Genomic DNA, 20,497 nt, shown 5'->3' with positions numbered 1-20,497 from the left:
AATAAACAAATAAAAATAATAATCCATTCTTAATGGACAAGGGTAAAATAGGAAACTGACATTTTCAAGAAGTTGTTGCTTCAACATGGAGATCCCTTCTTCTCCATTAAGCATAGCAAAAACCTCAGACAAGTTAAATAATTTAGTTTCAAGGATAATAAATGGATAAACGAATGAATTTACCAATTCTCCGTGTATGAAGTGTTTCTCTTGAGTAGCCATCTTTTTTATTCTGTTAAATGTGAAATAGTTGCTTTAGCCTGAGGAAATCAACACAACACTTTTTTTTTTTTTAAAAAAAACTGACCTCGGTAAGATTTGACTCAATCCCACCAACATCAACATAAAAAACTCTAGCTGCTCTGTGCCTGAATCTACTAGGATACTATCACCCTGAGAAAAGAGAAGGAAATGACTAAAATGCCCTCTTGTCCTAAATATAGTGCACATAACACATGACAATGGATACCCACATAGGTTCTTATTCAGCAAGATAAAGCAATTCACAATCCTGTAACATAATAAAAAATAAGTAATCATTAACAATTGTAAATAACTACAATTTATGTTGTAATTTCTCTTGAAAACAGAAATAATAAGCGATGATAGAGGAAATAGAAGTCAACTAGAGTCACAGAAGATAGAAAAATTGATAGTTTCATTTTATTTACTTCTTTTTATAGTTTATTTTAGTACATTCCATCTCATTTTAGTTCATCTTCATGCATATTTTCTCTTTTTGTTATTTTTCTCCTTTACCGGGTGCTTTCCAGTCTTTTGAGCTTTTTTTGCAGGATTTATCGAAGACTATTTGTCATTGGAGGTATGGAAGGAGTGCGGGACTATTAGGGGCTTGCAATTTGTTCGTGAACTTGAAGTGTGGCGATTGGGCTCGGTGTCAGTACAAGCGGGATGCGCGTTGGATTTTATATTGGATGAGGATTCGAGTTGAGGAGGATTAAAGAAGCATTAGACCATCAGTGAAGGCTTTGGAATAACATAATTGGGCTACCAAGAGTTGTGCATGTGGGCTGAAGAGTTGTTGGGTCAAAAATATGGTTTATACTTTGCTTTTCTAGTTGATTGTAATTTTCTGTAATATTTTATGAGTTTACGGTCAGGTTTATGGCCAAGGGGGTGTTTACGGCCGTAAACAGGTTTACGACCGTAAACCCTGTTTACGACCGTAAACCCTGTTTACGGCCCAATGGGTGTTTACGACCGTAAACCCATTTACGGCCGTAAACCCATTTATGGCCCATGTTTCTCATGTATATATATAGGGGTGAGGGGTGTGAGGAATAGATTGATGAAGAGAAGAGAGTGTACGGAATAGAGAGAAAAAGAAGAGTGTGTGTTAGTGTGTGTGAATCTTGTATTTGGATCTACATTCTAATCATCAAATCATACAAGATTCATCATCTTCTTCTTCTCCTTCTCTTCTATTTGATCTGACATCATCCGTTTGATTGGGATTCCGCACCATCAAACGGATCTGATTGATACACAAGCAGATTAGGGACTTACAATTGGTATCAGAGCTTAGATTGTATCAGTCAACTTTTTCAGATCTGGAACTTATTTGATCTTATTTTTGAAAAATTCCTGCGTTTTTGGATATATCTCTGAAAATTAGGGGGGGTTTGTTCTTCGTGTTTTTGATCGAGTTTTGGAGCAAAAAGGGTGAAAAACGCTGTTTTTGGTCGTAACCAGCGAGGGGGTGGCGGCGTTTACGGTCAGCAGCTAGGGTTTCCGAGGTTTACAGTCCGAAGTTTACGGTCTGAGGGTTACGGTCCGGAGTTTGCGGTCCGGAGTTTACGGCTCGCACGTGTTCGGTCTCGTTTAAGGTCAGCAACATCCTCGTACCTCGTCCTCGCATCGCATCGCGCCTCGTCCTCGCATAGGGTCCGAAGTTCGGACCTCGTTCTCGCATCTTAGCTTCGCATTAAAAATAAGGAAGCGAAGTTGGAGGTGCCGGGGATCGAACCCAGGTCTCCTCCCTACTAATCCCAGCGCCTTAACCAACTCCTCTAACATCACCTTTGTTCCTTTCCTTCGCATTCTTTATTCAAAAACACTCCCCTTCGGTTCCAAATTTCGCAAATTAACAATTTCAGCCCAAAATTTAAATTTCTTCTAATTTTAAATTCCAATTACAACCAAAAATTTTAGTGTTTAATTTTTGACTTTTGACTTCAAAAATTGACTTTGACTTTCAAGTTTGACCTTTGACTTTAAACTTTGACTTTCTCATTTAACTTTTAAATTTTCAAATTTAGCTTTTCGGTTTGACTTTTAAGTTTGACTTTTCAAGTTTGACTTTTGAGTTTGACTCTTTAAATTTGACTTTTAAGGTTGACTTTTGAGTTTTTAGTCAAAGATTTTTAAATAAATATATATATAATTAAATAAAACAAAAAAAAATGAGTTCCGAATCCATTCCGGTAAATGAAGTTTCATGTAATCCATCTTGTAAAACTACGATTAAATTTCTTCGGGAACAAATTGATTTATTAAAAAGAGAAGTTGAGGACCTGAGATATGAAGGATATCAACTCAGGAAAGGACAAAAACCCCTAAAGGCCCAGTTAGAGACAAAAATAAAGGACTATAAGAGAATTCAGCAAGAATACAGTGAAAAATGTGAATATTATGATTATATCAAAAGACTGAATGATGAGTTAACTACTGAGCTTGATACATTAAAGAGACAATTTGATACTGCAAATTTTGATTTTAGAAAATTTGATGGATCAAGCGAGGTAGTTGCCAACATGATTGATCATTGAATGCAGTTCAAACGAAACCAGTAGAAGGGTTTAGGATTCGATAGTGTACCTCCTCCTTATAATCACACATATCAGTATCAACCTTTGTCAAAAGAGGAGATTGCCAACGAACCATTCATGGTTTATGGCAAGCCATCTGGTTTTGTTTCAGGAGGATTTATTAATGTTGAAAGTACTAACGTTTCTACTTCCCCTGCAGATCAATCCTTAGACCAGTCAAAGCACAAAGTTGAAGGATCTGTTTCTGATAACAAAACTGAGCCTGAACCTGATGTTTCCGTTTCCAATGAAAAACCTTATGTTGCTGATATTAAAGTTGATGATACATCTTGTGATGCTTTTGATGCTTTCGCATCGGATCATGTTGAGTTAAATTTTTTTGGCATATTTGATTATTTGTTTGAAAATACTGATGTTCCTGTTTCTAGCACATCTACTTCATGTGCAGGTAAAGTAGCAGAGGATGAGAACAAGGAGAACACCACTGAACAAACCAACGTCTCCTTGAGCTCTGAATCTGTTGCTTCGAACTCAGCTGCTTCTGATCAACCTGCTGTTGAGAAATACAGGCCACCAATTCCAGTGAAACAGAGTGCATGTTGTAATTGTGCTTGTGGGAACAATAAGAGACAAGGCAAGGATACGCCACCAGGGGCAGGAAGAAACAACTTCCCAGTGAAGAAAAAGACTTGTTTTCACTGTGGAACACCTGGACACATTGCCAGAAATTATCCTAATCGCGCATATGTTCCCTACTATGCACAAGGCTGGCAAAACGCGCCAAGAGGGAGATACTTCAAAAGAAACCCCTCAAGGTCACGTTCAGACCATGATGACTGGAACGCGCAGAAGGCCAAGAATCCAACTCCCAAGAACAAGAAGGGAATGCCGGCCAAGAAGCCAAATCCAAGAGATGCTCCCGTGAAGCCAAAATGAAAGTCATCTCAACGGCCGACATCAAGATCAAAAGCAAGTACTGAGCCACCCATCAGATCGAAAAAGAAATGGGTTAAACCCAACTACAAATGGGTTCCAAAGGCTCACTCTCCCAAATCTTCTAACGATTCTAATATTTCTTCATCTTCTGTTTGTGATAAACATGATATGTCATGGGAGAGAGTACCGTGCAAGGATGAAAAAGGTCAACCCAGTTTCAAAATGGACTGGGTTCCAAAGACCAACTAATCACGCTCTGTGGCGGAGCAGCTATGGAGGCATATCATCAGACTTCGGTTTGTTGGTAGTGGCTGTTCCAGGCACATGATAGGGGACATCTCTCAACTGTACAACACTCAAAACATTATTTGAGAGTATGTGTCCTTTGCGGGAAGGGAAGAAAGGAAGGGAGTCACTCATGGGGTTAGTGCTTAACGACATGAAGAATTTTCGGATCTGTTCTGAGATTACGCGTGCTGTTCTGAGACCTTCTGGATGCAAATTCAATCGGTGACTTACGGTTTGAGTTTTCTTCTCTATACTCCTGAGTTTTTCTTAAGCTGATTCACTTTAAAGACTAATTTTTTGTTTTAGGATAGTTTAAATTTGTGCATTTACTTTCGTTTCTCTCCTATGCACAAATTTAGGGGGAGAAATAAAAACAAAACAAAAATTAGAAAAGTTTAAAATATCCAAAAACATTAGAAAATCAGAAAATCCAAAAATATGGTGTTAATGAAATGTGCTTGAGGGAGATGTTTTGGGAAGTGATATAATCGTGTGATAACAGGCAATCTGAATCTGTGTAAGGGACTAAATCTGAATTGTCTAGGCTCTGTGTTCGATGCGCTGGTAGGCACGAGAGATTAAAATGGACTTGACTAGGCATTAATGAACTTAAGGAATCTAGAGACGTGAAAAATCTTGACCTAGATAGATCCATTTAGCCTGACAATACGACGCTCGAATAGGTTGAGCAGGGAGATATACATGATAATCCACCGGTCACATTAAAGTAATCCGTATCTAGAACTGTGGTTTAACTCTTCCTCGATGTACGAACTTTGTCCTTAATTCCGGTATTGATGGGGCGACTGGGGAATTCCGATAAAGTAGGTCTGTAGGAAATTATTTTCTTGCTTTCTTTCTGTTAGTCATATGTTGCCTCCTCTGCGTGATTGAAATACATTCGACCTGGACTGCAACATATGCAACTCTATTTCTATGCATCTTCTATCTATGCAATTCTTTCTATCTGTTAGCCATATACTGTCTCCTTTGCGTGACTCACAATCTAACATGGTACACAGTATATGCATCATTCTACTTCTCAATCCCTCTAAATCTGGTTAGTCATATGTTTCACCCTCTGTGTGATCGGAAGATCCGACCTGGGTGTATAGCATATGCATTCTAAATCTGACTTCTCTCATAATAATTGTCTGCTCACCTAAAGTAAGGAGTACTTTGGAAGTTCCTGATTATTGGGGTATGTCAGGAAGCGGGAAACATGTTCTAGTACATTTAAAATTGAACAATCACTAGGTTGTCTGTAGATCTCGCTGCTCAATTTAGGTGGACAACAATATCTTTGGTCATCGTCAGCTGAATGGTCCTTTAGGAATATTATCTAGGAACATAGGATCACATTGTCTTGTCACTTGTAGTATGTCCTAATTTTGTCACAATCTCTCGTGTTTAAGTCGACCACAATACCGGCGATTGACCAGATCTATTCATGAAGGGAGAGGTATTGATAAACGGATAAAGGCTGTCTAAAAACTTTGATCCCAAATCACTCTTAAAGTTAGATATCATTTTATTTTTGTTAAATTTGTTCATAGTTTTCTTCTAATTTAAATATCAGGGGAGAATTAAAAATTTTAAAAATAAACCAAACAAAAATCAGAAAATTAAAAAAAATCCAAAAATAGTGTTATTTCTGTTTTATTTATTTTTCAGAAAATATGAAAAATCCAAAAATATTGTGTGCTAAGTTTTCTTTTAGTTTTGTTTTGTCTTGAAAGGTGAATTCAGGTGTAGATGAGACTCATGGAGTTTGAATCGAAAATTTCTGAGCCAAGGCTTCATCCGTGAGCATCGAAGAATTCTCATTCGAAGGAGCAAGAAATGAAGATTATTCTTTCGACATTCAATCTTTCAACCCCATAAGCAAGGTGAAGCTGAAATTGAAGATTATGTGACGGATTGCATTGAAGCCTCCTCAATCAGTTTGCTGCTATCTTGAACCTGCTGAAGTGATCCAGAAGATTTGTTCTCTCTAACGTTCTCTCTGAAGATTCTCAAGCTGAAAGCGCTATCTTTCAAGAATCTTATCGTCAAGCCTCCTCACCCAATGTGCGTTCAATGCCAAATTCTGAAGAAAAGCTCAAGTTCTCAAGATGAAGTCATTCATTGAAGATTCATCAAGTTCATCTTGAAGTTGTGAAGAATTTGAAGATAAATGTTGAAGCCAAGCTTACAATGAAGATGAACAAGAAAGCCAGCTATCTTTTAGGGGGAGCTTGTTGGGTCAATTAAGAAAAGAAAGCTATAAACCAAGGGGGAGATTGTTGGGTCAAAAATATGGTTTATACTTTGCTTTTCTAGTTGATTGTAATTTTCTGTAATATTTTATGAGTTTACGGTCAGGTTTATGGCCAAGGGGGTGTTTACGGCCGTAAACAGGTTTACGACCGTAAACCCTGTTTACGGCCCAATGGGTGTTTACGACCGTAAACCCATTTACGGCCGTAAACCCATTTACGGCCGTAAACCCATTTATGGCCCATGTTTCTCATGTATATATATATATATATATATATATATATATATATATATATATATATATATATATATATATATAGGGGTGAGGGGTGTGAGGAATAGATTGATGAAGAGAAGAGAGTGTACGGAATAGAGAGAAAAAGAAGAGTGTGTGTTAGTGTGTGTGAATCTTGTATTTGGATCTACATTCTAATCATCAAATCATACAAGATTCATCATCATCTTCTTCTTCTCCTTCTCTTCTATTTGATCTGACATCATCCGTTTGATTGGGATTCCGCACCATCAAATGGATCTGATTGATACACAAGCAGATTAGGGACTTACAAGAGTGAATGAGAAGATTGGGCTAGATTGCATTTTAAATGGCCCAAGTCCCACATTCAGCGTGACCCACGCGGTCCGCGTGGACCCATACGCGGTCCGCGTGGACCCATACGCGGTCCGCGTGAATTGTGGTGAAATGATCCCGAGTTTTGACTTGTTGACCCTATTTGTGGAAGGTTGGTGGGTGGCTTTTGACACCCTTTTTGAATCCGGAAACCAGCTCCTTTTTGCTGAGGATTGGAGGGATTGTTGGGCATTATGACTTGAAGAACACACACCATTTTTTCTCTCAAGAAGGCTTTGGAAGATTTGAAGATTTTTGAAGATTAGAATAATTTCTTTCCATCTTGCAACTAGAACAATGTTTGGTACCACTAAACTATATTGCATTTCTTTTACTTTGGCCATGCTTGGCTAAACTTTCATTTGGTTGATTAGGGTTTAATCCCATGGATGATTGGTTGTTTTGAAGACTATTATTATCTTGTGATGAAATTTATGGAAATGTTTTCTAGTTAAACATCTTGTTGTGTTTATTTATCTTTGATCATGAGCTTAGATGAATGAATGCTTATTTTTGTTGATTAATTTCTTGGTTAAGTAATGGACCCTCAAATTAGTAAGCAACAAATGGTTTATATGTTTGTTTTCATTTCATTTAGACCATGGAAATGTTTCCTCCATAATGATAATGTAAGCATTTGATTATCTTTTGGACTTGGTAACTCTTAGAACTTAAAGCTAATTGATTTTCACAAAATTATATTCTTCATTGATTTTGTGACTTTAGTTAAGGAAATGTGTTAAGAGCTCCTCTAGCCATTTTAATAACAATGAAGGGTTGAGGTAATTTGTGCTTATGGATTGCTATAGCCAAGTTAAATTAATTCACAAGTGTTGTTCTATTTAGTCTAATGATAAGCCAACCATATCATCCATGTGGTGTACCCAAAATCAACTAATTTCACTTCATTGAATTTAATCAAATCTTTTACTTGTTTACTTGTCATATTTGCATTCTAGTTAATTTTAATTTTGTCAAGCAATCAAAAAGAACTAAACTCCCCTCCTTTTACTTTTACTTTTATTTCACAAGTACTTGAACAAGTGATTTACATAGAGATTTAAATTGAACCAATCTCCGTGGATACAATCCCTTTACTACTATACGCTACTTTAGTGTGTAATATTTAGGGTATTTATTTTGTTGGCATCGACAACCACCAAATTTTGGCGCCGTTGCCGGGGATTGGTTTATTTTTAATCAATTTGTTTCTCTATGCCCAGATCTCAGCGTACAGGTGACTTGATTTACAACCCAAAAATTGAAAAAGAAGCAAGGCGTTTGGCGAAGGAAAAGCGAATTGAACGTGGTCAAACTTCTAATCCTCACGGGGATCCGGAGGTTGAACCCGCTTCATCAAGTGAAACGGAACCCGATTCTAGTCCCGACCCTCGCCAAGAAATTCCCGAAACACCACCTCTACAACAAAACCCACCCATTATTGAACCAATTGCAATGGCGGACGGAGGAGAAGTTCCCGAAAGAACTTTGAGGCAAATGATGGAAACCGATGTTACACAAACTCCAACCGGTATCAATTACCCGGTTTTGGAAGGAGGTTCGGAATTGAGGTCAAGTTTAGTAGATCACCTCCCAACTTTTAATGGATTGGAGAATGAAGACCCACATAAGCATTTGAAGATGTTCCATATTATTTGCACTAGCATGAAGCCACAAGGGTCAACCGATGACCAAATCAAGCTAAGGGCATTCCCCTTTTCATTGGCCGATAGAGCAAAGGATTGGTTATTCTATCTTCCCCCGGGGTCGATCAACTCATGGACCAACATGGCAAGAGCTTTTCTTGATAAGTTCTATCCCGCTTCAAGAGTCTCAAGTCTTAGAAATGAGATTTGTGGAATCCGCCAAGGTCAAAATGAGACTTTTCATGATTATTGGGAGAGGTTCAACAATTTGTGCTATAGTTGCCCACAACACCAAATTCCGGAACAACTCCTCATTCAACACTTCTATGAGGGATTGTTACCGATGGAGAGAAGACTAGTTGATGCCTCAAGTGGTGGTGATGTCTTTAGTAAAACTCCACAACAAACAAGACAACTTTTCAACACCATAGCCGCGAATTCTCAACATTTTGGCCCACGCCAAGATATGAAAAGAGACACACAACACAAAGTCAATGAAGTGGGATCATCGAACCTCGAGTCTCAAATCAAAGATCTAACCTCCGTTGTCCAAAAGCTAGCCATGGGATAAACTCCACAAGTGATGGTTTGTGGAATATGTGCAACCATGGGACATCCTACGGATATGTGCCCCATTCTTCAAGAAGATGCGGAACATGTAAATGCCACGGGAGAATTCCAAAACTACCACAACAAGCCATCCGGTTATCAAAATGCATATAATTCGAGTTGGAAGCCAAATCCCAACATGAGCTACAACCCAAGACCATTGCCTCAAAATGCATTGGTTAGACCATCCTATCCACCACCACAACCTCACTACCAACATCCACAACCACATTATCAACCCAAACCGCATCCTCCACATCATCATCAACAACCCCCTCAATCCCAACCAAGTAGCTCCAGAATGTCTCTCAAAGACATTGTCAAATCCCTAGCCACTAGTACCCAACAATTCCAAAAAGAGACAAGGACTAGTATCTCCAACCTTGAAGTACAAATGGGAGATATAGTCACATCCATAAGCAAGTTGGAGTCCCGCGGTAAACTCCCTGCCCAAATCGAAAAGAACCCAAATGTCAATGTGGTGACTTTGAGAAGTGGCAAACAAGCCGGGGAAAGTAGTTGAAAGAAGAAGCCAAGGGATGAAGAGGAAGAAATAGAAATCATTCCCATTGCAGAACCTATGGTCAAGAATGATGCACAAGCCGGAGCCCCAAGGAAGACAACCCCTCTAGTGACTCCCACAGCCACTCAACCGCCATTCCCCTCCCGAATTGCAACTTCGAAGAAGAAAATAGAAGAGAAAGAGATTTTGGACACCTTCCGAAAGGTGGAAGTAAACATCCCTCTACTTGATGCAATCAAGCAAATCTCGAGATATGCAAAGTTTTTGAAAGAACTTTGTACCAACAAGAGAAAGTTGAAGGGAAATGAGAAAATTTCGATGAATGAAAATGCATCTGCGGTTTTACAAAGGAAGCTTCCACCCACGTGAAAAGATCCGTGAATGTTTACGGTTCCTTGCAAGATAGGAGATGTCACTTTTAGTAGTGTCATGCTTGACCTTGGTGCTTCTATTAATGTCATGCCCTACTCGGTGTATGAATCATTGAATGTTGGACCTTTAAGTGAAACCGATGTCATAATCTCTCTTGCGGATAAATCAAGTGTCTTTCCTAGAGGTGTTTTAGAGGATGTCCTAGTGCAAGTAAACCAATTGGTCTTCCCGGCGGATTTCTATGTGATTGATCTAGATGAACAAGTGTCCTCAAAGTCGGGTATAATTTTACTTGGGAGACGATTTTTGAAGACGGCAAGAACAAAGATCGATGTGTATGCGGGAAGCTTAACAATGGACTTTGATGGTGAAACAATAAGGTTTAACATTTATGATGCTATGAGATATCCTAGTTATGTTTCATCCTTGTGTTTTGTTGATGTTATTGAACCATTAACCCAAGAGTTGTTCGAGTTGTCTAATGGTGACACGTTGGAGATGGTTTTGAGCAAAGGGTTTGATTGTGGAAAGTTAGCCAAGAAGTTGAAGCTCTACTCACTAGACCCCGAAGTTGAAAGATTGGTTAACAATTTGGAGATCAAGAAGACTACTCAATTTAGTGTGAAGCAAATTGAATTACCTCAAACTCACACAAGATTGTCACCCTCCCTTGTTCAACCTCTGGAATTAGAATTAAAAGTCCTTCCTCAACATTTGAAGTATGCATACTTAGGAAACAACGAGACTCTTCCGGTCATCATTTCAACTCATTTAACCGAATGCGAAGAAGAGCAACTCCTCAAGGTGTTGAAGGAGCATAAATAAGCCATGGGATGGAAGATTGCCGATATCAAAGGGTTGAGCCCCTCCACTTGCATGCACAAAATTCTAATGGAGGATGAATGCAAGCCAAGTAGAGATGCGCAAAGAAGGTTAAATTCGCCAATGATGGAAGTGGTCAAGAAAGATATTTTGAAGCTCCTGGATGCGGGAATGATCTATCCAAGCTCGGATAGCAAGTGGGTGAGCCCGGTCCAAGTCGTTCCAAAGAAGACGGGGATCACGGTGGTCGAGAACAACAAAGGTATGATGGTCCCCACCCGTGTGCAAAACGGACGGAGAGTATGTATTGACTACCGCAAACTCAATGCAAGCACAAGAAAAGATCACTTCCCATTACCTTTCATTGACCAAATGTTATAAAGGTTGGCCGGGAAATCACATTATTTTTGTCTAGACGGGTACTCCAGTTTTCACCAAATCCCGGTGGCACCAGAAGACCAAGAAAAGACAACATTTACATGTCCATTTGGCACTTTTGCATACCGGAGAATGCCATTCGGATTATGTAACGCCCCAACCACTTTCCAACGTTGCATGGTTAGTATCTTTTCCGAATATGTCGAAAACATAATTGGGGTTTTTATGGACGATTTTACGGTATATGGAAATTCATTTCAAGAGTGTTTGACCAATCTCACCAAAATTTTGAAAAGATGCATTGAAACAAATTTGGTTTTAAATTTTGAGAAGTGTCATTTAATGGTGAGTCAAGGTCTCATTTTGGGTCATATTGTGTCAAAGAAAGGAATTGAGGTAGATAAGGCCAAGATAGATGTTATTCAAAGCTTACCTTACCCGACTTGTGTTCGGGAAGTTCGTTCTTTTTTGGGCCATGCAGGTTTCTACCGGAGATTCATCAAAGACTTTTCGAAGATAACAAGACCAATGTGCCAACTCTTGCAAAAGGATGTTGATTTCGAGTTCAATGAGGCGTGCAAGGAAGCTTTCGATAAGCTCAAGGAGTTGCTTACATCCGCCCCCATCATGCAAGCACCAAATTGGGATCTCCCCTTTGAGATCATATGTGATGCAAGCAACTATGCAATAGGCGCCGTTTTAGGTCAAAAGAATGGACGAGCCTCCCATGTGATCTACTATGCATCGAGAACACTAGACAATGCTCAAAGCAACTACTCTACTACGGAGAAGGAGTTATTGGCCATAGTGTTCGCCTTGGAGAAATTTAGATAATACCTACTTGGTACCAAGGTCATTGTGTATTCGGATCACGCAGCTCTTAAGTACTTGATTACGAAGAAAGATGCAAAGCCTAGACTCATCCGATGGATTTTGTTGTTACAAGAATTTGATTTGGAGATTCGGGACAAGAGTGGATGCGAGAACCTTGTTACCGACCACCTAAGCCGAATCATTTCAAATGAAACTCCTTTCCCGTTGAGGGACGAGTTTCCGGATGAGCATCTATTTTCCCTTACTCAATATACTCCTTGGTATGCCGATATCGCTAACTTTTTGGTCACAAAGAGGTATCCCGACACATTTTCACGTGCTCAAAAAGATAAATTGAAAAGTGATGCAAAATACTATGTGTGGGATGAACCTTATTTGTGGAAACATTGTCCCGATCAAATTATTGGGTGATGTGTGCCCCAAAAAGAGCATCAATCCATTTTACAATTTTGTCATGAACTTTCTTGTGGGGGACACTTCGGACCTAGCCGGACCTTGATAAAGGTCCTTGAGTGTGGACTATTTTGGCCAACCATGTCACGCTATTGTTACTTGTTTTGCAAAAGTTGTGAACGATGTCCAAAGGACGGGAAACATTTCACATAAAATTCAAATGCCACAAAATCCAATCCTTGTTTGTGAAGTTTTTGACGTATGGGGGATTGATTTCATGGGCAAATTTCCCGTTTCGTTTGGCAACGTTTACATCTTGCTCGCGGTTGACTATGTTTCTAAGTGGGTTGAAGCCAAAGCTACACGATCGGATGATGCCAAAACGGTTATCGAGTTTTTGAAGTCCAATGTTTTTGTGAGATTTGGTGTGCCTAGGGCCTTGATCAGTGATAGGGGGATGCATTTCTGCAACAAGATGATGGAGGCTTTATTGAAGAAGTACAACGTGACCCATCGTGTCTCAACCGCCTACCACCCCCAAACGAATGGTCAAGCGGAAGTTTCGAATCGCGAGGTGAAGAGTATTCTTGAGAAGACGGTAAATCCCTCAAGGAAAGATTGGAGTTTAAGGCTTGATGATGCCTTATGGGCCTATCGGACCGCTTACAAGACCCCGATAGGAATGTCTCCCTTTAGGTTGGTTTTTCGAAAGCCATGTCATCTACCCGTCGAATTAGAGCACCGTGCATTTTGGGCGGCAAGCAATGTAATTACAATATTGATGAGGCGGGTAGGCAAAGGAAGCTTCAACTTCAAGAGTTGGAGGAGTTGAGAAATGACTCCTATGAAAACTCAAGAATTTACAAGGAGAGAACAAAGCTTTTCCATGACAAGTTCATTACCCGCAAGCATTTCGAGCCGGGACATAGGGTTTTGCTTTATCATTCGCGATTGAAATTATTTCCTGGAAAGTTGAGGTCAAGATGGATAGGTCCGTTTGTTGTGTTAAAAGTCTTTGAGCATGGAGCGGTTGAGATCCAAAGTGAAGAAACGGGGCAAATCTTTAAAGTCAATGGGCATCGTTTGAAGCCTTTTTATGAAGGTTTTAACGCAAATGTCCTAGATGTCATCCAATTGGATGCCCCGGTGTACTGAAATCGGAAGGGAAGCACGTCTCGCCAAAGACGTTAAAGAGGGGCATTTTTGGAAAACTTAAAGTTTTCATATTTTCTAGTTCCGAATAAATGTCGTAGATAGACCATTTTTGCATTTAACATCTCTTCTTCTTCCTTCTTGCAGTAAAAGAATGTTGGATTTGAAGTCTCGGTGTTCGTATTGGTCAAAGAGCAAAAATTCAGAAAAATGGCAACAGAATTCATGCGGTCCGCGTGTACTCGCAATACCGTCCGCGTGGTTTATTAAAACGGACCGCGTGACCTTTGCGAACTTGTCCGCGTCCATTTTCAGAAGACAGAATGAATTCAGGGTTATTCACGCGGTCCGCGTGTACTCCAGGTCCTATCCGTGTGGGTTATACAAACGGACCGTGTGTGATGCTTCCTATTGTCCGCGTCCATTTTCGCAAGTCAGAATAGTTTCAGCTTTATTCACGCGGACCGCGTGTACTCGTATCTGCGTCTGCGTGTGTTGTTGACCAACGTTGACTCGCTTTTGACCAGGTTTGACCGTGATTTTTAACCCCTACACACCACCAGCCGGCCCTTCTACCCTTCTTCTCCTCCATTCTTCTCCCCTTAACCTCCATTAGAGCACCTCCTTCTCCACCACTAAAACTCAGTTTCCCGTCAAACCGCCGCTCGGAATTCCGCAAAACCACCGCCATTCTTCACCAAATTCCGAGCTCTACAAACCCCACTAAAAAACCGGTCCGATCTGTTGCTATAATTCCGAGCGCCACCACCACTCAACCGCCACTTTCCGGCCGTTTTCCGGCCAACTCCGGCCACCTCTCGCGATTCCGACACCACCATTGTGTTCCCCTTGGACAAGGCTACAAACCCCACCAAAAATATTTGTCAAAGCTTGCCGGAAAATTTCGCTGGAATTTCAAGCCATTGCCGGATTCCTCGGGTTTTCGCGGTAAAGTTCTCCTCACGGGAATTTGAACAAAGCTTAAAGCTTGGGGTGGAGAGTTGCAAGATTTTCAAATCCCGATTTTTCGCACGTAAAAATTTTGAACTTTCAACAAAAACGGGTACTTTCTTTCCTTTATTTTAATTGAACAATATGCACGTCTCTGAACAACAATTCATATGCTATTGCATCAAATGAGTTTAGGAATTATTTCTTGCTTTGATTGTTGAACTGCTTTAGAAGTCCATAGGGAGTCGGTTGCTGATTTGGATTGAAATATCGTTTGTTGAGATTGTGGTTCGTGTAGTGGTTATTTTTCGTGCAGGTAGTCCATGTCCACATCTAGGAAGCGCCCGACTACTGCCCGAGGCAAAGCCCCGGCTAGAAATCAAGATGATGCTCCCGATATCCCAAGATTTCGGGATGCCAAGGCGGCCGAAAATTACACGAAGAGCTGGCCTAGAAAGGTTGCATCCACCAAGTTCGTGTGCAGACCCACGCTGATGAATCAAAGAATCGAGTTTAAAACAGATCAGAGTATGAAATCAATTTAGGATGCGAGATTGAACACCAGATGTAAATATGATCTTGTTTCAGCTCTATTACGCTTTCGTATGTTTACAGAGTACAAAGACAGGTCTGTAAAAACTCTTATCTAACTCTAGTAAATATCCCTATTTATAGGGAACCGAAAGCGTACAAAAAATATACTAAGGCAAATACAATAACGCTTCGAACAATAAGCGCCTTAGTAAAATACATAACAAAACATTTGAAGAGACAAAAATACAATTCGACTTATTACAACAATTCGACCCTTACAATCTCCCCCTTTGTAATCAAAGTCGAACTACTTAATTTGTAAGAAGCTGGATGGAGTACAACATCACTCTTCGAATCTCCGTGTACCAGGAGATTATCTTCTTCAGCTCTTTCTTATCTCCTTCATTGTTCTTCTTACAGTGATTCATACGAACAATTAAATTCGTATATTGAGACGTTGCATATCTTTCCACTTCGCATGCCTGGAATAATAAACGTTTTGCTTTACCACCCTTGTCTTTTCCTGCGAAGACCATTTCAAAAGACTTCAGGCAAATTTCACCATCATCACACTTCTTCAGTTCTGCCTGAGTCTTCGTAGGAGCCATTGGAACTTTAATTTCCATACCTTTAGCCGTAGCTAACTCCACATCTGTAAGAGCCAAGCACTCATAGTAATTTTCGATGAAAATCTTGATATGAGCAACCCCAAGCTTGAATTCATCAGGTTCTGTGTTTTGAAGGTATGAAAATGATTTGTCTTTTAAAATTAATGCTACTTGTATAAGATCATACAAGTTCATTAATGGAAAATCCGCCACAGTAAACTCACAAACATTTCCATTTGCCCTGACAACCACATATTTGAAATTTTGGACTGTGTTTTCGAATACCACATCCTTTTTCATACTGATCACTTTCTTGATTTTAATCAATGACCACACTTCCTTAGGGGCTTTTGCAAGAACAGCATGAAATCGAATTTTCATGTGTGTACCTTCATCCTTTTCTTTAAAATTTCCTTCTGCTTTGAACTGAGGCATGATGAACATCATTTCGTTTATTGGAAAATCCAGCTGGCTTGCATCAGTATTCGTAACCAAATAGCTTTGTTTTGGTTTCTTCTCAGATGAATACATGTGATTGAATGCAACCTTGGCCTCAATTGTTTCGTAATTATAGTGTTTGGATGGGTCACCTTTGTCCATTCCCTTCGGATCACCAACACACTGAGTCATAATGCTTTGAATCAACCTTAGTTTTTCAATTTCAGCTTCAGCTTCAGCCTTCTTTTCTTCTTTCGACTTTTCCACAACAATCGATTTCCCTTTATCTTTCAAGGCTGAACTATCAATTACTTCTTTTGGTTTCGAACCACTCTCACCAGTCTCTGTAGGTTTACCAATCACAATTCCTTTCGAAATAGGTCTTGTAATAGGTATCGTTGTAACGACTGTTGAAGTAACCATCCCAGCAGAAACAATGACTGGCCTTGTTGTTGGGATCTTTGAAGAAAATACTTTTCCTACAACTTTCGCATCTTCATCACTCGCCTTCGATTCACCAGTTTTTCTTTCTCCCCCTTGCACCCCTGTGAAAACAGGTGGGGCATATGTTGTTGGAAGAAGGCTTGTAATGCGAAATATAGGAGCAAGTTGCTTGTTGAGAAGTGCTTCGAATTGGATGAATTTTTGTGATAAAAATTCAGGAGTAATTAGGGAAGAAGAAACCGGCTTGACTGATAGATCTTTTAGCTCCTTTAACAAAGTGATCACTTCCAAAAAGTTGGAACTTTCGGATGTGACTGCGTCACAAATGATGTCAACTTTCTGATTCAAAGAAGCATAATCTTGTTGAAAATTTCCAATTTCTTTTTGCATATCTTCGCGGAGTTCACGAATTTGCAAATTGACATCCTCCCTTACTTTCTTCACTTCTTGAACAAAAAGTACATGCCTTTCCTTTGTGACATTCTTCAATTCTTTCACATCACTGGTAAACTTTGAATTTTGAGAATTGATCCGAAGTTCATTATTTTGATCATTATGATCAACCTTCTCCAAAATTCGAGATTCAGAGTCGTTAATCATCCCCGATACTTTACTTACAATTCTGGCTTCGAACATTTTCAACAACGAATCAACCTCCAAACTTGAAGCAGACGAACCATCCCCCAGATCAACTTGAGATTGAATTATAGAATTCAACTTCTGATTCAGAATTTTAAATTGCTTCATGGTCATCAGCATATGATCTGGAAACGCCTCTTCCTCTTCATGAAATTCTAATTCTTCAAACGTACCTCCAAACCCTTCAGTATCAGTTTCTGTCTCCATAAAAATGGTTTCTTGAACATTCGAATTTGGTTTGGGTGTGTTAGTGGATTGAGAAGAAAAAATAGAAGTGAATGGTTGATTGATAATATTTTCGAAAGTAGGGGAATCAGTTGTTGATGTAATGGGAATAGTGGATTGTGATAAAGAAACAATACTTTCGAAGGGAACAGAAGTAGATTGACCTTGAACTTCATTCTTCGCATCTCCATCACCCATATTGACATTTGCATCCGTATCAGATACGTTTGCAGGGATGTCTGAAGTTCTACCGCCTTAGAAACTGATTTGGTAACCGAATCTTCGGGTGGTATGACAACTGTCTGCTCAGGAGTCAAACTTTGTACATGAAGAGTTGTCTATGGTGTTTCTGGAATTCTTTCACTATCATCTTCTGTTGACTCAGTAGAAATCACGAGTTTTCGAGTCTTCTTCTTCTTCTTCTTTGACAAATGTTTTGCCATATCCTCAGCCCTTCGTTTCTTGGACACCGGAGAAACAGGTGCTGGCACTTCTCTAATTAAAACACCTTGATGAGTGATTTGAGGTTTTCGAACCACTTTATGTGTAGGAGACTTGCTTTTATGGGTTGACTTCATTTTGATTCTTCGAAACATTCCAGTCTTCGAAGGAATGACTACATGCTCTTGTGTTTCTTCAAGAATAGGCTCAATCAATTGAGTCTCAGCAACAGACACTTCAGCCGTTTGAGGCTTCTTCTTTGGAGATTTCAAAGATTTTAACTCTGTTTCAGTCTTCTTCGTCTTCTTGGATTTCTTATCATCTCTTCCCAATAGTATGCCAGTTTCGATTGTAGAATCAATGGTCTTCAAATATGCCACCAAGACAGAGTTCGAAGGATCAACTCTTTTAAGCATTGCATCGGGAATACGAGCAACTGATGGAAACACATCAACACTATCTGTGACAACCTTCAGATAGTGGTATGATTGAAAAATAGCTTTTGCTTCATCATTGGGTACCAAAATCCCTTCCTTGTTGTAAAAGTATTGCAAAATCAAACTCCAGTATCTTGCACACGAAATACCATGAATAGCATTCGTGTGTTCTACACCCTTTTGGAATTCCTTCCATAATTGTGTAGAATAATCCACTTGAAGATCATAATAGATTCCAGCAACCATTGCATAAACCTCCATTCTTCCTTTATCAAGACCAACTGTTATCCCAGTTAAACACCTTAGAAAAATTCCAAATAAGAAATTCCATAGTCATGGAAGACCAGATTTCTTAAAATCACTGATCTTTGATAGTGGAGGCTGATATCCCATCTCATTAAACATATTGACAATTCGAGGAAATGTGAAAGCAACATATGGAGGTGAATTCGGAATTTCAAGAATTTGACAAAAGAGTTTCTTGGATAGCCTGACCTTTTTATCGTTCACCAGATGAAAAGTAATCGTATTAGAAGCTTTGTTGTAAGTAGCAGTTGATCCTGCTTGAGAAAGCCATGACATTGGAACAGAGAATGAACTGAACATCGCCTTAGACAAGACAGAGTTCTTCAAGGCAACTATTAGCATTTTCAATTCTTCCGGGTATTGAGAAACATCACCCTCCAAGTGATAGTTTGTTGCTTAAATCTTCATTATTGGTAATGAAGAGACATCTTCAGTGGTCTGAGAAGGATCAACATCAACATGAACAGAAGTCGCCATTGTTAGGGTTTGAAGACTTTGATGATCAGAGAATTTGGGAATTTTTCTTTTTGATCGCGTAAACTGATAATGAACCCTTGAATCCCCTTTTATATGTAACCCTGAAGTTTGAATTTGAAGCGGGATAGGTATTTAATGAAATCCGACGTGGCACCTTGAAAATCGGACCATTACTGCGTAAAAGTAGCCATGCGTCAAAAAGTAGCTGTCACATCTCCTTGAAAATCGGACAGAATACCATACGTCATTTATAGTCAGCCTTTATTGTTATCCCCAAGATGATTGTAACCGTCAGGACCCTTCGTATGGAAGCATGGCTCTTTCACTTTTGGGATGAAAAGCGAAGTCATATGCCAGATGTTTGAAATCATCAGTCTGAGTTGGTATTACTCAGAACCTCAGGGATTTCGTGAGTGCAGTGTTCCAAAGAATGTAGACGAGAAACAAATATAAGAAAATTTTGGGATATTGTGATGTCAAAATTTCAATTTGACACAAAGGCAGATGGAATCCCGGGCATAGATCGCTTCGTTAATCATTAAGAAAAATGATCAACAGCTTGTGTGGGTTCCCGTGAATTACAATCGAGTACTTGCTGATAAGTATCGAAGGGCTTCTTTTATCATGCTTCGTGGATAGGAAAATAATTTCGTTACACATCATCCTAAACACAAGGTGAGAAATTGTAACAGAAATTACTTGTTTAACCAGTGTAGTCAGTGACAAGTGTGTTTTGAAAAATTTTAAGTGACATCGACTTTCGAATGAAACTCACACGGAAATCATATTCAAGAAAAAAATTTGTGCTGGATCTTGTTGGGTAACAAACATCATGGGTTTCGAATGTTTGATCAAGACCACTCATTTGAAATGAATATGATTTGGAGTTTCGAATTTTGGTACTGAAACAAATGTTTCGTGAAAATCTGGAACATTGTTCCCCGTCAATTCCTTAAAAGTATTTTGAAAATTGGGTTTCACTTTCATCACGGTCTCATGATGTCAGATCATAAACACAGATTTTTGATATGTCTAAGTCTCGATGGGTTTGATCAGACACCTCTCGGACATATGTCTTCGTGTGTGATCGTGTAAGAACTTTATAGGTGAAAAAGATTGATGTAAGACACGAAAAGTACCTCTGTTATTTTTGGACCAAACAGTAAACTCTTAACTCATTTTGAGAAGAGTCAGGTAGCTCAGAGACTAATGTGAATATAAGCCTGATTGGGAAGAAATTTTTGTATGAAGAATTTCATTATGGCTTTCGTACACACACATTGAGTCATTGGAGGCTTTGGACAACATGCAACAGCATGCTTCTAGGGACAACTTAGCTAGTTCAAGTGATGAAAAATGAATTGA

At 39.4% G+C, this 20,497-nt stretch overlaps 1 protein-coding gene across 1 annotated transcript; it reads left to right on the top strand.

The window, feature by feature from the left end:
- Positions 1-10,062: 10,062 nt before the first annotated feature.
- LOC145112072 (uncharacterized) lies at positions 10,063-10,878 on the top strand. The gene has a single exon (XM_079048286.1). It carries the CDS (start codon positions 10,063-10,065, stop codon positions 10,876-10,878), a length of 816 nt encoding a protein of 271 aa, XP_078904412.1.
- The last annotated feature ends 9,619 nt before the right edge of the window (positions 10,879-20,497 follow it).

The sequence above is a fragment of the Lactuca virosa genome, chromosome 5, assembly GCF_052849685.1.
Source record: "Lactuca virosa cultivar CGN04683 chromosome 5, Lactuca_virosa_CGN04683_v6, whole genome shotgun sequence".
Lineage (NCBI taxonomy): Eukaryota > Viridiplantae > Streptophyta > Magnoliopsida > Asterales > Asteraceae > Lactuca > Lactuca virosa.
The sequence above is the reverse complement of the archived record's forward strand: the minus strand, read 5'-3'. Positions and strand labels throughout refer to the sequence as shown.

Excerpts from the sequence above, each read along its gene's own strand:
- LOC145112072 (XM_079048286.1), top strand. The coding sequence starts at position 10,063 with ATGTTTACGGTTCCTTGCAAGATAGGAGATGTCACTTTTAGTAGTGTC.